General features: G+C 37.7%; 4 protein-coding genes across 7 annotated transcripts; all 4 read right to left on the bottom strand.

Annotated features, from left to right (window-relative positions):
- Positions 1–100: 100 nt before the first annotated feature.
- On the bottom strand, positions 101–5588 carry LOC127798795 (uncharacterized). Of its 2 annotated transcripts, XR_008022493.1 has the most exons (4): positions 5417–5588; positions 5052–5285; positions 1078–1236; positions 101–877 (listed from the first exon to the last, which is right to left on the bottom strand). XR_008022493.1 is itself a non-coding variant. In XM_052332397.1 (3 exons), the coding sequence occupies exons 1-3, from the start codon at positions 5498–5500 to the stop codon at positions 848–850; spliced, it is 348 nt and encodes a 115-aa protein (XP_052188357.1). In that variant the 5' UTR covers positions 5501–5588; the 3' UTR covers positions 101–847. The 2 variants fall into 2 exon arrangements, 1 of the variants encoding a protein (XP_052188357.1); XM_052332397.1 differs by lacking the exon at positions 1078–1236.
- Positions 5589–12368: 6780 nt separating this feature from the next.
- On the bottom strand, positions 12369–15514 carry LOC127798855 (pentatricopeptide repeat-containing protein At4g14850). Its single transcript, XM_052332490.1, has 2 exons — positions 13244–15514; positions 12369–12858 (listed from the first exon to the last, which is right to left on the bottom strand). The coding sequence occupies exons 1-2, from the start codon at positions 14830–14832 to the stop codon at positions 12393–12395; spliced, it is 2055 nt and encodes a 684-aa protein (XP_052188450.1). The 5' UTR covers positions 14833–15514; the 3' UTR covers positions 12369–12392.
- Positions 15515–15699: 185 nt separating this feature from the next.
- Positions 15700–16779, bottom strand: LOC127800671 (uncharacterized). Its single transcript, XM_052335419.1, has one exon. The coding sequence runs from the start codon at positions 16714–16716 to the stop codon at positions 15955–15957; it is 762 nt and encodes a 253-aa protein (XP_052191379.1). The 5' UTR covers positions 16717–16779; the 3' UTR covers positions 15700–15954.
- On the bottom strand, positions 16729–22754 carry LOC127800670 (uncharacterized). 3 transcript variants are annotated; one of them, XM_052335418.1, is made up of 6 exons: positions 22591–22754; positions 22105–22210; positions 21296–21340; positions 20541–20649; positions 17372–17564; positions 16729–17151 (listed from the first exon to the last, which is right to left on the bottom strand). In XM_052335418.1, exons 1-6 carry the CDS (start codon positions 22636–22638, stop codon positions 16966–16968), a joined length of 687 nt encoding a protein of 228 aa, XP_052191378.1. In that variant the 5' UTR covers positions 22639–22754; the 3' UTR covers positions 16729–16965. The 3 variants fall into 3 exon arrangements, with proteins under 3 accessions (XP_052191378.1, XP_052191375.1, XP_052191376.1); XM_052335415.1 differs by having other exon boundaries at positions 16729–17090; XM_052335416.1 differs by lacking the exon at positions 21296–21340 and having other exon boundaries at positions 16729–17090.
- Positions 22755–23431: the final 677 nt, after the last annotated feature.

Raw genomic sequence — 23431 nt, 5'->3', positions numbered from 1 at the left:
ATAGAGTTGGCCCAACTGAGTAGTGGCCCAGATTAATGCGACACGTGGAGATGCTTCGGAGGACACGTGGAGAGGCGCAAAGTCGAATAATGCTAAGTATCATGACTGTCTCATGAGGCAGCACACAGCCAATGGTGTGCTGCCAGCTAAGCATCACGACTGTCATCAGTCATAACGTTTAGCATTATCCTTACTCCGCAAAGTCGGCAGGTTGGATTTTAGTGATAGGCACGTAGCAGTGAGAGAGAGAGAGAGCTGGGTTCGTGGAGACTTTGGAACGTGACAGGTGGCAGTGAGCTGGCGACCAGATCATGCTTAAATACAAACAGCTATCGTACCAAATTACCGATCGATGCTATTTATGATCTTGAGTTCAATCTCTGCTCTCGTTTCGGCAAAGGGGTTAATTTATTAGAAGTGTTTAATGAATTTTGATAGTTTATTGATTAATAGTTATTTAAAAGATTATGTCAACTCATTTATATATAATTATAATAAAAATTTAAAATTGAGTTTGATCTCTAACACACGTAATATGGTAAATACATTGAGTGAAAGAGTTTATAAATTCACTGAATGAGCATTGGAAATTAACAGTACAACACGCATGCATGCATGATCGAGAATATTCTTAATTTTATCGAACATTATTTATTCTCAATCTTCTTTTGAAAAAGAAACACATGAAATTAAGCTCCAAGGCAAAGGCGGCTGCTCCTGCTATCCTCCAACATGTCGCATCGCATGTCTTCTAACTTCTTGGCCTTCTAGAACTTTTTTATCAGCTTCTAATTAGGAAATAAAAATCCATATTATAAAACAAACCAACGCCCAGCTGACACTTCTCCTAGAGGGCTTGCAATTTCCAGACCGTTACCTGCAAATTCGCAAAAAGGGTGGTGGCTTAATGAATTTTAATCTTTTGACATTAAATTAATTAACCATTAATTAGACACCCAAAAGGTTAGGCAGACAGACAGGCAAGCTACTCACCCTCTTAGGAAGCAATTCCTTATTAGGGAAGCAATTTCTTGTAAGGGTGATCATTTATAAGTGTTAGTGGATACAGCCTCATACCTTGATTATTTGGGTATATCTCTCGATTTATCTCTCTCATGATGACCCAAGAGCGGGTTCAGCGAGGGGCGCGAGTGATGACACGTAATTCAACAAAAAGAATGTTTGTCTCATCTTTCAATGTAGGAGAGATGTAAGATGAATTTCAATACCCTTGTCCTGCATAATATAATATAATATAATATAAGCATTTACTTTCATCTCAAGGAAAAAGAAAATAAATGCGAAGATATAATGCACTTTGAATGAGATCTCCATCAATTAATTAGAAAGCGTGTTTGATAATATTTAGTTAAAAAAATATTTTTTAATTTATATAAAAAATAAAAATTATCTCATCTAAATGAAATTTTTCATAAAAAATATATCAAAATATACTTTAATGATTGTACTATAAAATTTAATTTTATAAAAAATATAATATGTCAAACAATAAAAATGAAATTCAATTCTATAAATATAACATTTTTTATAAAAAATTCATACTAACAAACACACCCTTACATTATATATCTAAAAAGATTGATCAAAATGAAATTATTATTATCCCATGCATTACACCGTGTAATAATTTGTTGAGATGCAGTCGGCCTCTTCGTGGAGTGCAATTTTGTTCACCCCCTTTTAACGGGGGTGAACATCACCCTCACAATATTTTATGCCGTTTCGTTGCCTTTTTCACCCTCACAGTTTTGTGAGGGTGATGTTCACCCCCGTTAAAGGGGGTGAACAAAATCACACTCTTCTTCGTGTGGGCCAGAACTCATTAAGGGCTCCTTAACCAACGAAAACATATAATTACGTCTCTTTAATTTATTCTTATTAATAGATACGTGCATTCATATATTTATTTTTAGTGTTATTAATTGTTATGAAGTTATATCAAATATAAATTATAATCAAATCATCAATCACACGTACAAATACAAAATTTTACGTGAAAAACTCAAATCAGTAAAATTCACGATCATAAAAAATAAAATATTACTAATCAAAAAATTATTAGTATAAAAGTGATATTACTACACCAAAATATTACTAAATAAATATTGTTATAATAAAAGTGATATAATTACAATTAATTTCAGAGTATTAGATGCTTATTTATAAAACTAATTTATGAGGATATAATACAATCATTTGTAGATATACAAAAAATTACATCTTGATCAAAAAATAATTTATGAGGATATTCTTTCAGATGAGATAAATTTCACTTAAAATCGAATTTGACTAACATTCTAATCACAATCGAATTCGAAGTCATAATTATGGTCAACTTAAGAGTCATAATCTTAGTCAAATTTGAATTCTGAATCACAATTGTAACACGCTCTACCTTGACATGGAATTCAAATATAAAATTATTAAAAATTATTTCTTCTAACAAATTTACAGAGAATTAATCTCTTAATAAATACGAGTCAAAACTGCACCACAGATAATACCACCCAAATTAGGATTGAGCATAAGTTCAATTAGATCAAATTAATCGATTCGAACCCTTCAATTTGGTTCAATTTTTTAGTAGTCAATTAGCAATTCGATTAGTTTTTGTAAAATTTTTGGTTATTGATTATTGGTTCGATCCGATACGAAAAACAACGCTATTTTTGAGTGCATTATAAAAGGAAAATAGCAGTTAGGGAAGGACTGAACCGATGTTACTTGTTCAGTCCCTCATTTTGAGTTCTACTTGCCCTTCTATCTTCTTCTTTTCTGATGTCCGACCTAGCCACCCTCTACCACCACCTTCACCCCTTGCCACCACTATCATCCCTTGCTTCTAGGCTTACTAACTAGAGATGAAGAAGAAGGGTTACAAGGCCAAGCGAAGGGTCGACGTTGAAAAGTTGGCCCTTCATCTTTGTCTCTGATTCGTTTGGCCCTTCGTCATCTTCCGACACCGACACCAACCCAACATCTCTCTACCTTTGATTTGCACCACTGTGCTTGCCCATCGACACATGGCCTATTTGATAAGTTTTTTGACAATTTTTATTTTACATTAAAACCTAGATCTACTAAAATTCAACGATTAGATACTTTTGAATTTTGGGTATGAGGGTCACTGAGCTAAAAGGAATCTTTTGGTTGATTTTGATAGTTGGAATTAAGTGGTCTATAGCAATAATGAGGCCGAACTAATGTTCGGTCTCTTTAGTTATTTTGTGAGTTAGTTTGGTTTTCGATTTGGTTTGGTTCTGTTTGATTACCACGGTTTAGGTTTCAATTAGTTTGGTTAGTTGGGGTTAGTTGGTCGATTTGGTTCGGTTATTATATGCGAATCGGTTATTTTGGTTAGTGATTTTCGATTTGGTTCAAATCGACTGTTTGCGCACCCCTGACCCAAATTCACACAATTTACAATAGTGGATACCTTCAATCGCACTTAAAATATAGGTAACTTAATAAGTCCACATTCACCAATATAAATCCCCATTGATAACTTCACATTCATTTAAATTTATTCGTACTAAAATTGCACGCATCTTAACATGTCATAATAATAATCAAATATTCTAATCTAATAATGGAATATCATACTTTAAGGTAATCAATACGAAGATCAAATAATCACAAATAATACCAAACGATTGATAAACAAGATCCCAATAAAAAACAAACAAGAATACCAAATTTGTGTAGTAAATTTAGACAAAAATAGATCTGGATCTAGGCTTTTAGATCTATTAGATCTGGAATGGACCAATGGGTCGGGTCGTACCCGAGTCAGATATGGGCAGAAGACATATCTGAAACTGGGTGGTAGATCTAAAGTGGATCAATTGGGTCGGCCCCAATCCAAATTCAAATATGGTTTTGCTTAAGCTTATTAATGGTAGAAACAATTGTGGATGAAAGTAGCAGGAAGGCCAATGATTGACGGGGACGAGAGACAGATGGTCGGCGAGGCGAGGGAGATTGGCAATGGTCAAAGGCGGTGGCCGGTAAGGGGAAATCAACCGTCGTTGGCGGTGGGTGGAAACCAAGTAAGCCACACTATCGATAGTGATTGGACAATGGCGAAAGGGTGAACGGCGAAGGCCGAGAGAAACTAAAACGGCCGGTGACAGGGAAAAAGGTGATCGAATAGTAGGCTATAGGAGGAGATGATGGCGACGACAGCTTCGATGGTGACGTCAGTTGAATAGACAGACAATGAGCAAAATGAAGACGAAAGAGGTTGCGACAGAGATGATTGTTGGCGATTGACGGCGGAGAGAACAAAGTTGATGGCAACTGTCGACGATAGCAATGACGGTGGCAACGGGGTGGTCGACGATCGCGACAGCTAGGGCTGGGTAACCTAAAACCCAGCTTGAGAAAGATGATGATGACAATGAATATTCGACTAAGATTTGTTAAATGTTGATGGTTTGACCTAACAGTTTTGATACTATTTTGTTACGAAATTGAATTGAATATAAACCGTGATTAAACTATCAATCATGCACACAAATATAAAATTTTATATGAAAAATTCAAATTGAAAAAAATTATAGGTAAAATAAATAAAATATTACTAAGCAAATAATTGACAAAACAAAAGTGATATTGGCACACTAAAATATCACTAAACAAATATTATTACAATAAAAGTAATATAATTATAATTAATTTCAAAATATTGAGCACCTATTTATAGAGTTAAAATTATTTATGGATGTACCTAAAAAATTATATCATATTTAAGAGATTATTTATGAAAATATTTCTTTAAATCAAATAAATTTAAATTAAAATTGAATTTAACTAACATTCTAATCATAGTGAAATTCAAAATCATAATTACAATCAAATTAAAATTTTTAATTTCAGACCAATTTAAATTTTGAGTCATAATTATAACATTAATAATAATAAATATGTCTTACTTTTAATATTTAAATAATTCTACCAATAATTAGATAGTTTAGGCAATGGTACATTTATTATCAACATTTGCGTAAATTTAATTGGTATATACATACCTTGAGGGTTTGAACGGCGAAATCGAAGTTGGGGACCGTGAAGCACATGTGGTGTCCTGTGGGGAGGTTCTTGGGGTCGGCGACGGCCGATTCGGAGGCTCTCCACGGCCCTTCCGGGAGCCGCGACGCCGGATACCGCTGGATCAGGTGGAGGTAGAAAGAAGGCGGGAGTTTCAGCCATATCGTTTCGACATCAGGAAAGTTGGGGCTCTCTATCTGCTCGAATCCAAGTATCTGAAGAGATCCACAATTAACACATAATCCACCATACATATGTAGATCAGGCAATACGGATATATGCATTCATTCATACATACATATCAGAGAAATTAATCAGAACAGAACACTTAATTTGATGCTGATACCTCCTGGTAGAATTGAGCAAGACGCTTGACGTCCGATGACTCTTTGGTGACGTGGTCGAGGAACGTCCCCTTGGCGGCCGCCATCCTTGCGAGTGCAGTCGAGTGAGTGAGAAATACTTGCTGTCCGCTTACATATACAGCGATCGCCACTTGCCAAGGTAATAATTAGAATACTCGCTGACCGACGGAATAAATTTTTTATAATTGCTCTCACTATTATTACGTCTCTTCACTTTTATTTTAATAATTGAGTTATGGACGATAGCGTAAATTCCCAGTCGATAACATATAAAACGATAAATCTATTTAGATAGAATTTATTCAAATAGAAAGACATTTAATGCTTGTTTTATATTATTTTATAATATTTTAATTATATTAAATAAAAAAAATATAATTTTAACCTTATAAAAATTTTAACTCTCCACTCGTCTAAAACTCTCGCCTAAAATTACTGCCCAATATATTAAAGCTACACATTTCTAAAGTAAAAAAAATTAGTTATGAAAATAAATAATGACAATCATGACACTTAGGTGGCAGCACACTATTGACTGTAATCAATGTATTCTCTTTACATTCTCCTTCTATTTTATTTTATTCATGAATTATTTTATTTTGTCTGAATTGATTGATGCATGAGATGACTAAAAACATCAAATGAAATATCCTCATCTTGAAATTATCGTCTTGCCTTGAATTAAACGGATGGACTTCATCTGTGTTAAAGTCCGTCCACACTGGGCGGACTGTATCTTAGATGCAGCCCGATGCTGCATCTAAGATGCACAACAGACTACATGTTAGATGCAGTCCGCTGCGGATCATGCAGGCTGAGATATGCAGCGGACTGCATCTAAGATGCAGCCCGTTGATGCAATAGCGGGTTGCATGTTAGATGCAGTCCGCTGCGTATCATGCGGGCTGCATCTTAGATGCAGTGCTTGGCGGCCTGCATCTAAGATGTAGCCCGCCAGCACTGTATATGGAGGATTGCATTTAGATGTAGTCCGCCAGAAATTGGGGGTTGCTTGAATTATTGGGCGGGTTTCATTATTGATATTTTTGTTATTTGATGTCTTTAATGATCTCGTGCGTCAATCAATTCAAGTAAAGTAGAATAATTTGTATTTAAAGCCATTATGACTCTTGAGATTCTAAAAATTCATTAAATCAGGTGAGAGACTAAAATTTAAATTTAACAAAGAAGAGAGATAATGAAATTTTGAATTGTGACTGAAGAGTGTATTATTGATAAATAAAATGTTAAATGATATAATTATCCTAACGTCAATAATTGAAATGACAAAAAAAGACAATTCTATCTGGACCGATTCTATCCAAATAGCAAGGTCATATATAAAAATATTATAAATAATTACCATTGAATCAAAATTGATCATAGAGATCTCCTCAATACATGAGAAGATCAAGATGGATCTTAGCAAATGTATCATATATGGAGAGCAATGATTATAAATATGACATGCTCGTTAATCATGATTTGTTAGTGTGATTAAAAAAAATATATTTATATTAATATATATGATATTTGTTACATTATATATTTTTTATTAAATTTTGCGTTGACTTTACACAAATACACATAAATTGTATCGGTTGTTACTTGTACACAATAATACATTTATTTGTTAGGAAAAGTTGTCTCTAAATTTTAGATATTTTGCAAGAAAGAAATAGTCAAAGAACAAAGATTATTCCTTATGCAAACACTCTGATGTATTAAGCTTAAGAGTCAATTATAAGAGTTTCTTGATTTTGTTAGGTTGATGTTAATCTTCGATCACACTATCATTGAAAGAAATCATGGAGGTAGATTTGCACATCTCTTCCACATAAGGTGCCTTTGTGAAAAGGTTTTCAAGAGACCCTAAGGACTTTCCAAGATACCTAAGACCTCCCATGTAAAGGTGTCTTACCTCTCTCACTGAAGCCTTCTAAAAGGGTTTTCCAAAGCCTTTTGACTTCTCACGAATCTAGTAGAGGTAAGGTGGATGAAAGTTTGAGGAGCACAATTCACCCTTTTTAGTACAATATTGTATAAAAGAGCCTTCACCATGTCCTTACTCAGTTGTTTGGATCTTTGAAAAGTTAAAGGGCATTCACTAACTCTAGGCACAGTAAAAGCAGGGGAACCCTTTGTGACCCCTACTCAAGCAGAGAAATGAGCTTGGCTTATTTGAAGCTAAAAGAAAAGGAGAGGTGTATGACCTCTAGTCGCTTTAATGGTTGGAGCTAATGCCTCTAAAGACAAACATGATTGCTTGCTTGCCCTAGTAGTTTCAGTAGCTTTATGTTTCCTTGCCTTATTTGCTTCACTCCTCTTAGCTAAAGCATCCCTGAAATGACTCATCTTTGTAAATAAAAAAAAAATTAAAAAGACATCTCAAAAGTAATAGAAACCAAAAATGGAAAAAAGAAATACCCTTAAGAGAGCCTTACTTGTAACACCTAAAATTTTCATAAGGTTTTAAGTATAATTTATCTTGGGCCTTAAGTAAAATCTTTAGAAGATTATGACTATAACATAATTTTCGATACAGTTATGAGTGACCGAATCAACTGAATAGAGTACCTTGGAACCCAGATATCTAAGAAAGATGATATGGTGTTGACAACCATTTCAAGACTTGATTTATGACATCGAAAGAAATCAGATTAGAAAAAGTTTTCGATACAGTTATAATTCGGGCTGAAAAATTGAATTGTCTTTTGAAACTTCTAGAATGTCACAGAGCAGTAAGTAGAACAACCCTGAGTTGGTTTCGGATTGAAATAAAAAGATTATCGGTCAAATCGTTCATTCGGGCTTGAGTGTAATCTTCTAATTTTGCTCAAGAGAGGTCGAAATCACGTTATTTCTGAATTTTCGGGGATGGAATGAAAAGTTTAGAACTTTTGGGTCTCAGTGGCATTGTTGGAAAACTTAGGGGTTTCTTCAAAAAGGCCGAAATGGCATTTGGAAGAAACAAAGGGGTAAAACTGTAATTGTTCAAACTGTAGTGTGAACGCTGCAAATTGGCTGTCGCACTGTCACTGTTGAAATCGAGGATTTTGGCGATGGGATGGCTAAGCTTGGGCTTGGGGGAGGTTGTTTGTGGCCTAGGGAAGTTTGGAAGCCAAGTCTTGGCTGAGAATTGCCAGATTTTTGCTATAAATAGAGGTCGAGGGTTTTAAGAATTTATCACACAAATTGCTCGAGTTTTGGGTTGTTTTTGAAGAATTGGATAGAGGGTTTTTGTTCCTCGTGTCTTGGAAAGCATTTCTAGAGAGTTTAGTGAGGTTTTGTAGTGGTTTAAGTGGTGTTCGAAGGTTGGCCGAAAAGTCGCGAATTTCGTCGGTGCTGGACTGAAATTGGGTCGTTTGGGGCATATCTGGTGATATTTTCAGGCCAAGGAAGGTGCCAATAGGATCTACTGGAGGAAGGCTTCAAGGTGGTATAAAAATATTAGGCATCGAAATAATCGCCGGTGACTGGAGCAAGAGAAAACGATCAGCGCGTGAGCTGCACGCGTCATCCTTCACTCGCAAACACTTGCCAGACGCATGAGACTAAGGGTAATTTTGGAATTTTTTTATTTTTTTAAATTTATTTTATGATTTATGGTGTAGGAAAATTTATAAAAATGTTTGAAGAGATATTTATTTTGGAATTTTCAAAAAAAAAAGGAAGAAAATAAGTAAAAATTATGAAGAAATTGAGAAAAATGAATTTTGATGTTCTCTTAAATCAATATGATGTCTAGGGTACATTGAGGCTCAAGATTGAGTAAAAGTATGGTTGTTTGAGTTTTGGCATGAGAATTAAGGTTGTGCACAAGAATTAAGACGTTCGGAAATAATTTCGAGGTGAGTGTTTTTACTTAAAAACTTGATTTATTTTGAGTGGTTTGACCCTAAACTTGTTTAGTTTCATGCAAACGATTTTGTTGCATGTGAGTGATTTAACATGTGATGGTTGATTCATGTGGGAGGTTTGTCCCAAAATGTTTTATGAATGTGAATTGAATTTTGTGCGATAAATTATATACATAAAATGTTATTTATATGATGCATCGAATCATAACATGTGGTATTGGCTTGTTTTTGGGTTGTTCATGTGAGAAATGGCACTAGAGTGATAGCATTAGGGAAGCATGCCAAGGGAAAATGCCCACTTGTGACAGGGACTGAGAATGGATACCACCTCAACAGTCGACAAGTGGCGAGACTGAGAATTGACACTACTCCGGATTGGCTTAAGTGGCGGGACTTCTAGTGAACACCATCAGAGGTGCCTTTAAGCAATAACATTGTTCCCGAGATGGACGTGGATTTTTAAGAATAGTGTTGATCATTATGTGGCTAAGATTTGTGTTGACGTGATTCGATATACTTTTGAGTAGAAACGTAATCCCTGGCATGATTGTGGGGTGACTCCCCAGGTTCCTGAATTGATGTTGACCTTTCCATATCGAAAGTGATAACGATGGTTTTCTGTTGTGTCAGGGAGAGGCGTTGATATTGCCTTCTTGAGCTAGGACTGTGTTATGCTATTGTGTCGATATAGTTGTGTTGCCTTTAAAAATATTGCATTTTTTCAGGTTAGAGTTAAATGTTGTGTGAGATTCTCTTGAACGAGGGCATATCAGGGATATGTCAGTTTTGTTTCATGTCTTGCATATATTCATGATATTGTTTTAAATTCTCACTTAGATGATTAAGCATCTTATTTGGATTTTGTCCTTGAAGTATTTTAACGTTTCAGGTGAAAGTAACAGTGCCAAAGGGAAAGGAATTGTCGATGAGTGACGACGATTTGTAGGTGGCTCATAGCATGACTTTTGATTATAATGTATTTTATTTAAATGATGTCATGTTAAATGATGGTGCGATCTTTATGTTATGAATAAAGTGATTTTAGTTATGTATCATTTGATGTTTCGATCTAGTTTCCGCATTTATGATGATATTACTTGTCTTAGTTTATTGATTCTTATTTTAGTATGCTGAAAAGGAACAACATGATTGTTGGGATTTGATTTATATCTGTTGGAATAATTTATGTTATGTATTTATGAAAAAAAAATATATTCCTAAAATTTCTTAAGTTAACGTCCAAAAAAAACAAAGGGGGGCATTACATTGCCCATATAGGGGCATGGAAGCGTGTGATCAAACATCCTCCCTCATCTCTAGTGGCATAAGACGGGCATGGAAGTGTGTGATCAAACATCCTCCCTCATCTCTAGTGGCATAAGACGGAGAATGCCACCAATTGAGTTGATCCATTTGGGTAAAGTTGGGTCGGGACTAGCAAGTCACCCTGAAGAAGTTCATCTTGAATTTAAGAAGAGAAACCAAAGGCCAGGTGCTAATGAAGCCTCGTGAACTCCTATACAATCTCCGTCGACATGGGCAATACCTCCCCAGGGGGTTTTATCTCGTAATCGTCTAAGAAGAAATGAGTTCAAACCCTTTCAAGATCTGTTGCCATGAATTTAAACTAACCTAGAATGGCTGATAGATTTTAAAGAGTGACAGGCCTCGTTATGTACTTTGTTTTCTCTATCAAGGGTTCAGAAAGAAGAATTTCCTAAATCACAAGACTTACCATGAAATCAGAAGCATCCAAAAGAGTTCGCGAGAGACAAGCCGTTACACGGGAAAGTCTGCAATAGACTAGTTGTCATACAAGAGAGTCTTTTGGCATTCACAAGAAAGGTCTTTGTCTGGGGAGCATTGATAAGAGTTTTGAGAGTTAGAACCTCTATAAGAACAACACAAGTCTCACATGACAATTTTGACCCTAGGCATTTCCTAGGAGACGAAAGACTACTCTTCTTTCAGGAAATCCTAAGGGAAGAGTGAGAAACTATTAATGTACCTAACCCTGTTAACAATAAAACCTATAGAGCCGGCCGACCAACGAGAAAACATGAATCCCAAAGGAAAGAAGGCCTCGTGCAATGGGCTCCAAAAGTCTCGCTCGGGGTATTGAGAAGACCCTCTTGGTAGGCTTCGTCATGGGAGGCAAGACACCTTTGTAGGAAAGGTCTTGAGTCTCCAAGAGAGTCCCCAGAGACCCTCTTGCAAGGCACCTTTTGTGAAAGAGACGTGCAAACCTATCTTCATGATTTCTTTCTTTCGCTGATTATGCAACTAAAGATTAATATCAACCCACAAAGTGAAGAAATCTTTATAAATAGATGAACTCTTATTTCTCAAGGTATGACACTTCTATTCAATCAAGAACTTTGAAATTTTTTTTTTGCTATTTCATTTAAGAACTTAACTTTAATATTAGAGTGTTTGCATTGGGAATGCTATGTATTCTCTGACTATTTCTACTCTGAATCTTGGAGACTATTTTTTCTAGCAAATAAATCCATTCTTGCATATAAACTATAACAGTAAGCATTAACGGCGATGAAAAATGCTCTGCATAGTAAGGGCAGAGTTTGAAAAAATTAACTAATAACGCTCTGGATCGAGGAAGAATGCTTGCCTCGTCCATGAATTTGGGAAAGCCAGGAGATTCATTTGAATTCCCTTTTTGAGCATATTACATAAACACACTCACTTTCATCTCAACAGAGATAGAAATTGAAGAGATCGTAAGCATGATTTTCCTTTATTGTTCAAGCAGCAAGATTTGTCCTTGTAATCTCTCACTCGGCGAAAGTAGTCAGGTACAGTGAATAAGCACATCCCAGATCGATCACTTTCTCTCGTTTCGTGCTTAGTGGTCTATTAAAAGTAAAAGTAACAAACACATCCCAGATCGATCTAGCATGATTGATCATATTCGTACATTTTTTATAATGGGTCCCAGAGTTAGTTTATTCATGATTGATCTAGCATGACTAAATATTTATTGATAATACCAAATTAGGTTATGCTCTGTTTGGGGATGAACTTAAACCTATTGTTAGTAAACAAATAATGCAGAGAAATTCCAAATTAAGAAAATTAATCACCAATGATCTCTACATGAGCAGTGGTTATCTTTAAAACGATGAAAGCGATTATTATCTCTGACAATGATCTCTCTGCCAACAATCCTGGAGACGAACTTAATGGCGCTGTGACAATCCACACAGACTCTGAGATTTTTAGTTATTCTAATGGGGACACCGGGAGGGAGGGCGACAAGGCCGAAGGCAAGCGCGATCTTCTCGCTATGGTGCCAAACTTCACTCTCTTTCTCTTCCTCTTCCAAATCATAGAGAGCGAATTTGGTGTCTGTTACATATCCCGCTGCCTTCATCTCCCTCCTCAGCTTGGCCAGCATCGCCTGAATCTCTGGGTGTCGTCCATGGGAGGTATCTTTTGCTTGGAAAACGTGGATTATGTTCTTCACGGAGATCCAGCTGCATCCTGCCCCCTTCTTGATTCCCACATCCTTCATCTCCTCTCTCACCAGATTAGCTTCTTCCCACCTGCAAAAGTTGTTGCAGATTGTTTAGTGTGTTGTATGGTAATTAGTCACCCTTTAAACTCACAAGTCACCCTTTATTCTTTAGTGTGTTGTATGGTAATTAGTGTAACATCCCGGGTCATTATCTAAAAATACTAGTTAAAGGGTGATTTGTGAGTTTAATAGATCCCATATTTGAATCCCATGTTTGAATTTTACGAGTCACTTTCAAAATGCTTTCTTTTAGCCTACACTCACGCCATAATAGTCATTAGTAACACCACAAGTCTTCCGCCTAAAAGTTCTAACTAAAAGGGTGATTTTGTGAGTTTGTAAAACCAGTAATATATCTAGGACTTTATCAACAATTCGAGATTTAAGTGTTGATGAGAAGGTAGCGATGATACCTGCCAGCAGCTGCAAACATATTGGAAAGCAGGACGTGGTTTCCAGAGTCGTGTGGATCAAGTTCAAATAGATTTTGAGCTGCAACCTTTCCCAACTCTGGCCTCCCGTGAACTCTACAAGCCCCAAGAAGAGCCCCCCAGACTGAAACACTAGGAAGAATGGGCATTCTCTTTATGAACTCAAACGCTAGCTCTACCTTCCCTGCCCGCCCCAACATATCCACAACACATGCATAATGCTCCACACCAGGTTCAATGCCATACCTACTTCTCATTGACTCAAAAATCTCCATGCCCAATTTCACTTCCCCGGCTCTGCTACATGCTGACAGCACACTCACAAGGGTCACATAGTTGGGCACCAATACATGGAAGCCGCAGGTCATTTCTTGGAACAATGCTAAAGCCATGTCGGCGTATCCTTGATGAGCATATCCATTCAATAGCGCATTCCAAGTAACCAGGTTCGTCTCAGGCATCTCATAGAACGCTGTCTCACAGTCCTCTATACTTCCGCTCTTGCCATACATGTCGACAAGAGCACTTCCCACAAATACGTTCTTGTCGATGCAGGCCTTTACGCCTAGTGCATGAAGGGACCTGCCCAATTCAAGGCCTGCAAGCCCAGCACAAGCACTCAGAGCACTGGAAACCATAAAATCTGTTGGCTCCATGCCGGCTTCTCTTGCCCGTATGAACGCCAAACAAGCCCTCTCCTGCTGATCATTTTGCTCATAGGTTGCCACCATCGAACACCATGAAACTTCATTTGGTTTGCCAATGCCAATAAAAATTGACTCGGAGGAACTAACCTGTTGGCATTTCCCATAAAAATAAATCATCCCATTTGCAACTGAGACATCTGCCTCGTACCCATATCTAATTACAAACCCATGCAATTGTCGCCCCAGTTCCAAGTACGAACAGTCCGAACAGGCACTGAGAAAGGCACAAAACGTAATTGAATCGGGCTCCCCACCAATGCGCCTAAACTCAATAAATGCAGATATGGCACTCTGAGGCCGGCCGTCGAACACAGAGTTCGAAATATACGCATTCCATGTAGCAATGTTCCTCTCGGGCATTTCATCGAATAGTTTACCAGCGTCCTCTCGAAGACCCGTTTTGCAATACATATCAAAAGCACTACACCCCACAAAGACGTCGTGTATCTGACCATCCTTAATGGCCAACCCATGAAGCTGTTTTCCGGTCGCGGGCCATCGGAGCGAGCCGGATGCCTTGAAGGCGCAAGGGAAGGTGAAGTCATTGGGATGCACTCCCTCAAGGCGCATATGAGAGAAGTGAACGAGAGCAGAGACGAAGTGGCCGTTCTGGACGGACCCAGAGATGAAGGCAGTCCAGGTGACGACACAGCGAGAAGGGGCTAGCAAGAGGACTAGCTGGGCGGATTTGGGCAGGTCAAGTTTGGAGTACATGTTGACAAGGTGGTTGGAGAGAAAAGAAGGGAAGGGGCTATCGAAGGTCTTGAAAATTTGGGCGTGGACCGCTCTGCCGAGGGCGGCGGAGCCGGCCGACACGGCGGATTCGGCAAGGGCGGCGAGCGCATTTGCGGTGAGGAAGGGCATGCCGGCTGGTGGCAATATTCATGACTGGTAATCCGCTACAGTTTGGTCGGTTGATGCATGGAGCCGTAGAAGACGACTTACAATGTATAGCGACGCTAATGGGAACGTTAGGCCCATTCCCCCTCATCTAGCAAGACAAATAAAATAAAGTTGGTTAATGTTCCCTTCAGAGCCAAATTTGATTTTCTGGAAATAAATTGAATCCATCCATCCATCCATCCTTGAATGTACTAAAACAAATGCTGAAGCTTAAAAAAAGAAAACAAGTTAAGTCTTAGAAATTATTGGATGCTAAGTTGACATTTTAAATTTTAAGTCTTCATTCAAGGAATATGGCCTATTGTCACAAATGAATTGTTTTGACAACACATTTTATTTGGCATTACGTATTATTATTAGTTCATTGATAGATAGATAGATAGATAGATAGATGGAAGATGTTCCAATCCCAGATCATCTACTACCGCCGGCCCCCACATGCATTGCTTGAAGTTGTCCTTGTCCTAAAGAAAAACCAACCGATTAACTGGGCCTATATATTTTTTGTGGTCTAATTAAAGACTTTATACATATACATATATATGAAAGAATATTAGAACAAAAATTGAGTTGGATAAGCCCTGTTGACCAAATCAACTTTCACATTCTAGTAGCATAGTCGTGTCGCTCGACGATCTCATTTGAATTTTTTTCTGTCATAGTTAAAGTGTTGTTTTGAAATCAAAATTGAGGAACATCAAATTATCTGATTTAACTCTTTCACCGTATTTTAGAACTAGTAAGTGAGTCATCAGATTATTTAATTTAACTATTTCACCATATTTTAAAGCTAATAAGTGAGGGTGCTCATAATGGAGTGTTATCCAAAAAAAACATGACATTACGAATCTACAAAGCAAACTCTCATGCATACAGGTACAGAATCTGCTCAACAGATCTTACACAAATAAACAAGAGCTAATTAAGAACGTTCAAACAAAGTCATCTGCTCAACAGAATTGGAGCCAAAACGGGGATTCAAAATGCGATATCTCATTCGAAGATGCCAACTTTAGCGTATATGGTTTTTGTGATTCTGCATTTTGAAGCGTTATTGGTAAGCCAGACTCTTATGGTTTCGTACTACTGCACAAGAACGAGCCGTCCGAAGCCCCCGAGGCCCTCTCCAGCCGCCAACTCTCGGCTTTTGGGTACCGTCACGATCAGTTCGCCGTCGGCGAACACGGCCGTCACCAGCTCCGGCCGCGTCCCCGATGGCAGCCGGAAACGCCACACGTCCACCTCTAGCTCCTTCAGCAACAACTCCACCACCTCCTCGCCACCACGGCCGCCGCCACTTCGAACCACAATCTTGGTGACGCCAGGGTGAATCTCCACAACGTGGGCCCTGACGGCACCGGAGAACGCCCCGCTCCCCTCGGCCCCGGCCACGAAGCGGAAACAGTCGGAGGTCTCCTCCACGGCGACGTCGGCGTCGGAGCGAAACGGCAGCTCCAGAACCTTCCCGAACACGTGGGGAAGCCGCCGCAGCCGCTTCAGGGAATTCCCCTCCGGCAGAGAGGAAGAAGAAGATGATGAATACATGGCGTCTCGGGTTGTGATGTTCCGCTTCGACGCCATCGGGTGCACCTTCATGGCATCGGTTTCCAGCACCGATTCGAATGCGAAAAGGAATCCGAATACGAACAATATCAAAATCTTAATCAGATCAGGATTGGAAAAGGACCGATTCATCAATGAATGGCGCCGGATGGAGCCTTTCGGTTCACGTTTCTGTTTTTGAACACAAAAAGCTAAATGGAAGAGAGAGAGAGAAATATATATATATGCGATGAGCACGTGCCTTGCACGTGCGTCATCTTCAACAACTTGGATTTTAATCATCTCCTTAACTAATTATAGCAAGTCCAATCATCAAAGCTTATAATTGCAAATTATCCAGCCTGAATGTGTTTCTTCTCTGCCTAATTATGCATGCAAACTAAAGTGAGCGTCCTTAGTGAAGCATGGCAATTCCAGGCAATATGCAGAGCTGTAAACCAAAGTTCCCAGAATAAAATAAAAGCATTCCAAACTAAGATATCCTGACAACACCGCATCAGCCAATTTAAGAAATGAAGCGAATTGAAAAATTCAAGAAGCCTCATGAACATGGTGGCGTGTTCGATGCCGGCGACGAGACCTCCGGTGGCTGCGGCCTTTCCTTCCGAGGGATGTGGTGGAGGTATTGTCGGTAGGATGAATCTCCTCACTGTTTCCTGGGAGTCCAAAGACACAATTAAGAGGGTCTGTGAGTGCTTCCATGGGAGGGTTGTTCTTCTGCAAGAATTTACACAGCTTAGATTATGTGACAGATTAGCCGAGTAATCAGATCATTCAGTTAATTCCATCTGTGAACCATGCAATAGATGCAACGGGTCATTCTCTGTTGTTGCTAAATTAAGCATCTTATGCCGTGCTATCATCTTTCACATATTTAATCGAAAGAGTTGACACAAGATCAAGTAGTAAAACTACAAGATTAGGCGCGGATGCTTACAGAAGCAAGCTTCGGCTCATCAGTGTTCTCTCCATGTGTCCTCTGAGGACTAAGATTATCAGAAAAGAAATTTCGATATCGCCACCTTAACCTTGGCTGATCTATAGAATAATCATCAAAAACCTTCTCTGAGTAGAAACGTTTGGAGAGAAACTGTGCAATCTTTGGGTTATCCCCATGCCTTTTCACCAGTCTGCTTTAAGAGAACTTCGTCACTCAGATTATTCTCACCAAAAAAAAAAAAAGAAAGAAAGAAAGAAAGAAAGCACTAAACAAAGAAAAAGAGGGGAACAAATTTTGATAAACCCAAAGATAAACCATGTATGTGCAGCATTTACAAATATTATACCTCGGCTATAAACAAATACGTTAATAATGAAATTAAATAGAAAGCAGCCAGAGAAGTATGCACTTCATCTGTGTATGCACATGAAAGGATCAAGGAAAAAGGATTCTGGCAAGTGGCACGAGATCACCTGTAGTTTCCTCATTGATGCGGTCCAATATAAGAGCAGGAATCCTGTTAGCTGCTATACTTACAGTCAACCATATTTCTTTACCCCTTCCTACTGTAATTTCATTTTACTCAACATGAAGCCAGACAGCCATACTGGTAGAGTCCCAATCAACTAACAGAAAAGCATCATCAGATCACACTGATGCTTTACAATGGGGCAAGACTGGTTCCTTTCTTTCTAGTTCTCTTCTTCATTACACATGAGGGTTCCTCCATGTAAGGAACACCACAAAATCGAGAGAGAGAGAGAGAGAGAGAGGATGTTGCCGGAGCATTAGAGGAGAGAGGAAGAGGAAACTGAGGGCATTTTGGGAATTTCAATTTCATAAAATTTAATGGTGGTTATTTAACGATAAAGGGTTAAATGTACCGAGTTTTGAACATCAAGAGAGGTCATTGTAATTTTTCAAAATAGAGGGGAGGTCTCTTTAATTTTGTCTAACCTCAAGTGAGGTCAGTTTAGTTTACCCTTTTTTATTTATTGGTGGATAACAAGCCAAATTCTTGTTATTAGAGGAAGTTTAAGAAAAAGCAAATAAAAGGCATGTCAAAATGGACCAAATGACCTCAGCTACGAGTGGATTCTGTTACAACTTATCCGGTGTAATATTTCCAGTTCTTCGGGACCATTTAGCTCAGCTTAAAGATATTGTCTTATATATCAGCAGAATATATTCATGTGTGCTCAAAATATTTATAGAGGTTAGGGAGTGATCTGGGTGGAGTTCTTTATCATCAATGTATGTGTTACGGTAAGATAACTCTGAGACCTGGAGCTCATCCCACCAGAGTCCTTGACAAGTAACCAAATAGCATTTAAATGAATCTTTTACAGCCAGCAGTAACAATAGCATTTTTCATTTTGGAACAAACACTAATTTATGTGCTACCTGCTTTTCTTTAGCATGTGCAAACATCTTGATAGAATTTAACCTGTCAATAATTTGAATTGAAGAATCCGGAACAAGTTACCTCTATCTGAGACAACATACTTTATTTACCAAAAGATTATTGGATTCAAGTTGACAGCTATAGCTTTAAAAATAACATTGTCTTGAACTAGTGCAACCCATGATCTTATTACTGACTTAAAACAGGAAGAAAATTATTAGTAATTGAATCATTCAATGTACTGCATAAGATAGCAGAATAGGAGAACATCTTATCTGACTAATTTTGGTGTGGTTCAGACGTATAACATGCAGTTATTCCTATATTGGCGCTCTTCTGGACCCAATGATTGACCTCATGTGACACTATGTTGCTTATAGTGCTCTTGTGTTCTGTTGTGATTATGTAACATGGAAGACTCTAAATTTGTGAGTTATCCATGTTAGACACTTGATAATTGCATTAGGCATGGGAAGTTAGAAAGGAGGCGATGCAAAACCCGAACCGAAGGAACAAGAGTAATTCCAATTACTCAAACCAAATATTTTTAATCAATATTATTCATCAAGGTCTAACCTACAATACATCACTAAAGGATTATTTAATATTTATAGACAACCAATAAATAAAAATCTACTCTCACTAGGATTCCTTGACCCAGTCTAATTAAGATTATAAAGATAATCCTAATCTAATTAGGATTCTAGGAAATAAAGGAAATCAAAATAAACTAGGAAACAAACTAAAGATAAATAAACTAATAAAACAATATTAATTTCTCTTGTTACCCCTAAAATATTGTTTCCCAAAATATTTGTTTTTAGGATCTTCATCAAGAGGCTTTCCCCCTGATAGAGAAAAATCTTCCGATCGGGGGTACTCTGCTGTAACAACCATGACTGCATTCATGTATCTAAAGTTTACATGGATTCTTTGGCATTTAAGGAGTATATCAACTTTTGGATTTGCTGCTTGATAGACCATTATGTGAGAAAGGCTGCAAATAATCATATGCATCTGTAATCTTTTGAAAATTAAAGTTGTTCTATTATTTTTTATATTAACAATAAACCCATTATGCTTTAGTTATGCAATAATTATTATATAAGATTATCATTCACCAAGTTATGAGCTCATCACTCAACTTTATCATTTCTAGGTTAACAGGAGTAATATTAGAGTTGAACTCTAGCACAGAGACTTTCAGGTTATATGACCTTGTAGTACTTAAGGTTTTGTTTAGTTATTTGCACAAGCTTCTTTTGTTGGAAGGATTTATAGTAATTCAGAATATTTATATTTGTATCAATGGTAGTCCTTGGGCAAACTTTTGGCCAATTAGTTTGTGTAATATGATTTTGGAGTATTATAGATATCATGTTTCAGGATTTTTTTATGGAACAGGAAATTGACTGGATGATTTTGGCTTTCTTGCTCCTTGCCTGAGGTTCAAGGTCAGTCTCACTCCTAGGTGGGGTGAGACAATTTCAACCCAAACAAACAAAAGATGATTTAAGAACTATGAAATTTGGTTGTATCCTTCTGCAAGGGATACGAGAATTAAATGAATCCAAGCTTAGACACATTCCTGCATCTAAAATCTATATTGTAGCCCACGTATCCAAGGTTGTAATTTGGCATTGTCAACTACATCACATTACATTTAGAGTCATCGCATGAAAAAATCTCACATATATAGGCATAGAACCTGCAAAGATTGGAAAGATCTGCAGCACGATAGGAAATGGATAGAGAATGTACATATTTGCTAACTCCTTCTGCATCCTACTTCCATCCAAAGAAAGTATATGTTCAAGACAAGACTCTAGCGACCTAATAGATCTCCATGTGCCAGAAAGAGCAGCAGCTCCTGCAATTATGTGGAAATGATAAATTGTACAGCCAATTATTCCAATATTAATTACCACTGATAATGAATCTGCAAAAATTGATCCTACAAGGATGCCAGGCCTATGCACATACTCCAGTACAGATAATGACAAGACACATGCAAACTACCACCCAAAGTATAAATTTGCATGTGGTCCATGTGTGTGGTTACATGGAGAGATCTCTAAGATCGAACCTAAATATTACATTTTTAATGCACTGGTAGCAGCTCATATAATGTTTTTCGAAGTTCATATTCCCTCATGGAAGGAAATTGGGTGTTTTCTAAGTTTTGCTGTCTGCAGCCTTGATTGGCAACAAAGTGGTACTAGAACAGAACTTTATGATCTCCTGCTGTACAAGGTGGCACCAAAACATTGCATGTAGAAACAGTGACGGTATTCTACCCTCCTCGGTCATACTATTGTATAATTTGATTATAAGCTCAAATATGAAATGCACTTCAAGGAAAGAGTAACACTTTGATGTCATCAGCACCATTGGAAGACTGCGATCAGAACAGTGAAACATGACAACCTTTCTGCTTCCACCTCCAGGAAAAAACTCTTCCCTCTCTCTCTCTCTCTCTCTCACACACACACACACAAAGAAGAGTTAACTCTTACCTGCTGAAATTTGGATGCGAGTCAAATTTCTTAGCTTTGGATTAACTGCGAAAGAATGATTACAAAACTGCAATTAGCAACAAATGAAAATTGCTAAACCTCAGTGTTTCAGGCAGTTGCTTGACGAAAGTACTCCCATGAAATCAAATGCAATATACATTAGCAACATGGGCAGATTATTAAAGTGGGTTTCATTGGAACCTGCTATTACCCTTCTCCTACCAGTTTCCATCCCTTTCCATTATCCATCCAAATAAAGTTATAATATACTCATTTACATTTTAATTCTCCAAACAATGGAAGGGTAACAAACTTTACGCTACTTCCTTTACCCTTATGTCCTATTACATATGCAATGCTCCGTCCTTTACCCCACCCTTCTCCAAAAAGAGGCTTAGCGTGTGAAGAGACAATTGTCATAAAGGGAAATGCCATTATATTTTGTCTATTTTTAAGCAAATCAGGGAATGTTGGCACATTGAATAATTTGAATGCTGTTGGAAAAAGATGAATAACCACCGAAAGAACCACCATTTATAAACAGAAAATGAGCCCCGAAGTACATAACCCAAGCCTGTAATCTTAAAGGCAGTATAGACATGTAAAATAAGCTTAACAACCAAATTAACAAAAAAGGCTCAAGTGGCACTCATATGCATCAAATTCATAACTCCAACGTCCAATCCACACACACACACACACACACACACATATCAACTTAACAAACCATAATTCCAAGACGATCAAACTTAAAAAAAAAAAAAATTCAAAGACGATCAAAAGTTGACAATACAAGAATAAAGAAGTACCTAGCCAAGCGAGACCGCCACTAGCGGCGGCGCCAATAATGAAATCCTTCACAACCCTAGCTCTGCATGTCATAAGAACATTTGCTTCTTGGCTCGTCAAGGTCTCCTGCCCATTGGCATCAATACTATTAAAACTCGCTTTTCTACCGGTGATAATCATAAACCTCAAATGTTCAATCCAGCAAATAAAAACAGTAATCGAAACCACCTACTGCTAAACATAAACCCCGGAGCACAAAAATGTAGTGCTAGAAGCTGATTTGTAAACATGGGAAGAAAATAAAATCCCCGTTATGTTATTGGCACTGAAATCGGCACGTCACACACAAATTTTCAGGAAAACGAGACCGCAAAGCACATTAAACCCTGATTCTTGGCACTGAAACAGACATTTTCCAGAATTGGCCTCCAAAACCAGATGGCACCCGAATTGGATTGAATGCGGAAAGAAGGAAAGAAAGAAAGAAAGAGAAGCCCTAGAGGTACCTGTTTGGATCGGAGAACTTGTTCGAGTTCAAAGAGAGGGTCGCCCATTCTTCGGAATCAAATGTTTGAGTAGATCGCCGACCGGCAAGAGAGCGGGTGAGACTAGCTGATCAGAGACGCAAAACGAGCAGAGACACGGTCTTTCATTCGGATTCGGGTGGATGACAACAATCAACCCGAACCCCTTCAAATCTTTAAATAATAAACATTGCAAAATGAAATTCATTTTAAATAAATAAAAAGTATTTACAATATCACATTGAAAAGTTACTGGTGTGTGCAAATTTAGTTGCACGGAAATGAAAATGAAAAGTATTTTTGATATAAAATAAAAATATAAAAATAACATTAAAAAGTTAAGAAAATAAAAATGCAAGATAAATTATAAATTTTAGAAATATAAGGGTATACGTAATAAATAGTCAAACTTATAAGTGTTAGAATAAAATAAATAAGAGTGAATGTGAAATTAATTTATAATTTATATGATATAAATAATATTATATGTCGTAAACTATAGCTTGTAATAAAGTCTTTGAAGATTTAGAGTAGTTAGAGAGAAACTTGAGTATTCATTATCTCGTTGCCAACTTGTGTTGTTGCTTTATTGATCGTCACTAGTTGCTGATTGTTGTTGCATTCTTCGTCTATGTCGTCGACGTCACTTTTTTCATTGTCAACATGTCATTTTTGCTTTTCTTGTCATTGTCGATCTTTCTCACCTCACCCTCGTCGTTGACTGTTGTTGTATCATCTATCTCACTAGGCTTTGATAGTTGCTGCGTCTCGACTTTCCTGTGAACTTATCTCACTTTTCTCGCGATTGCTATTGCCTGAAATG

Source organism: Diospyros lotus, chromosome 4 (assembly GCF_014633365.1).
Source record: "Diospyros lotus cultivar Yz01 chromosome 4, ASM1463336v1, whole genome shotgun sequence".
NCBI classification, from domain to species: Eukaryota; Viridiplantae; Streptophyta; class Magnoliopsida; order Ericales; family Ebenaceae; genus Diospyros; species Diospyros lotus.
The sequence above is the reverse complement of the archived record's forward strand: the minus strand, read 5'-3'. Positions and strand labels throughout refer to the sequence as shown.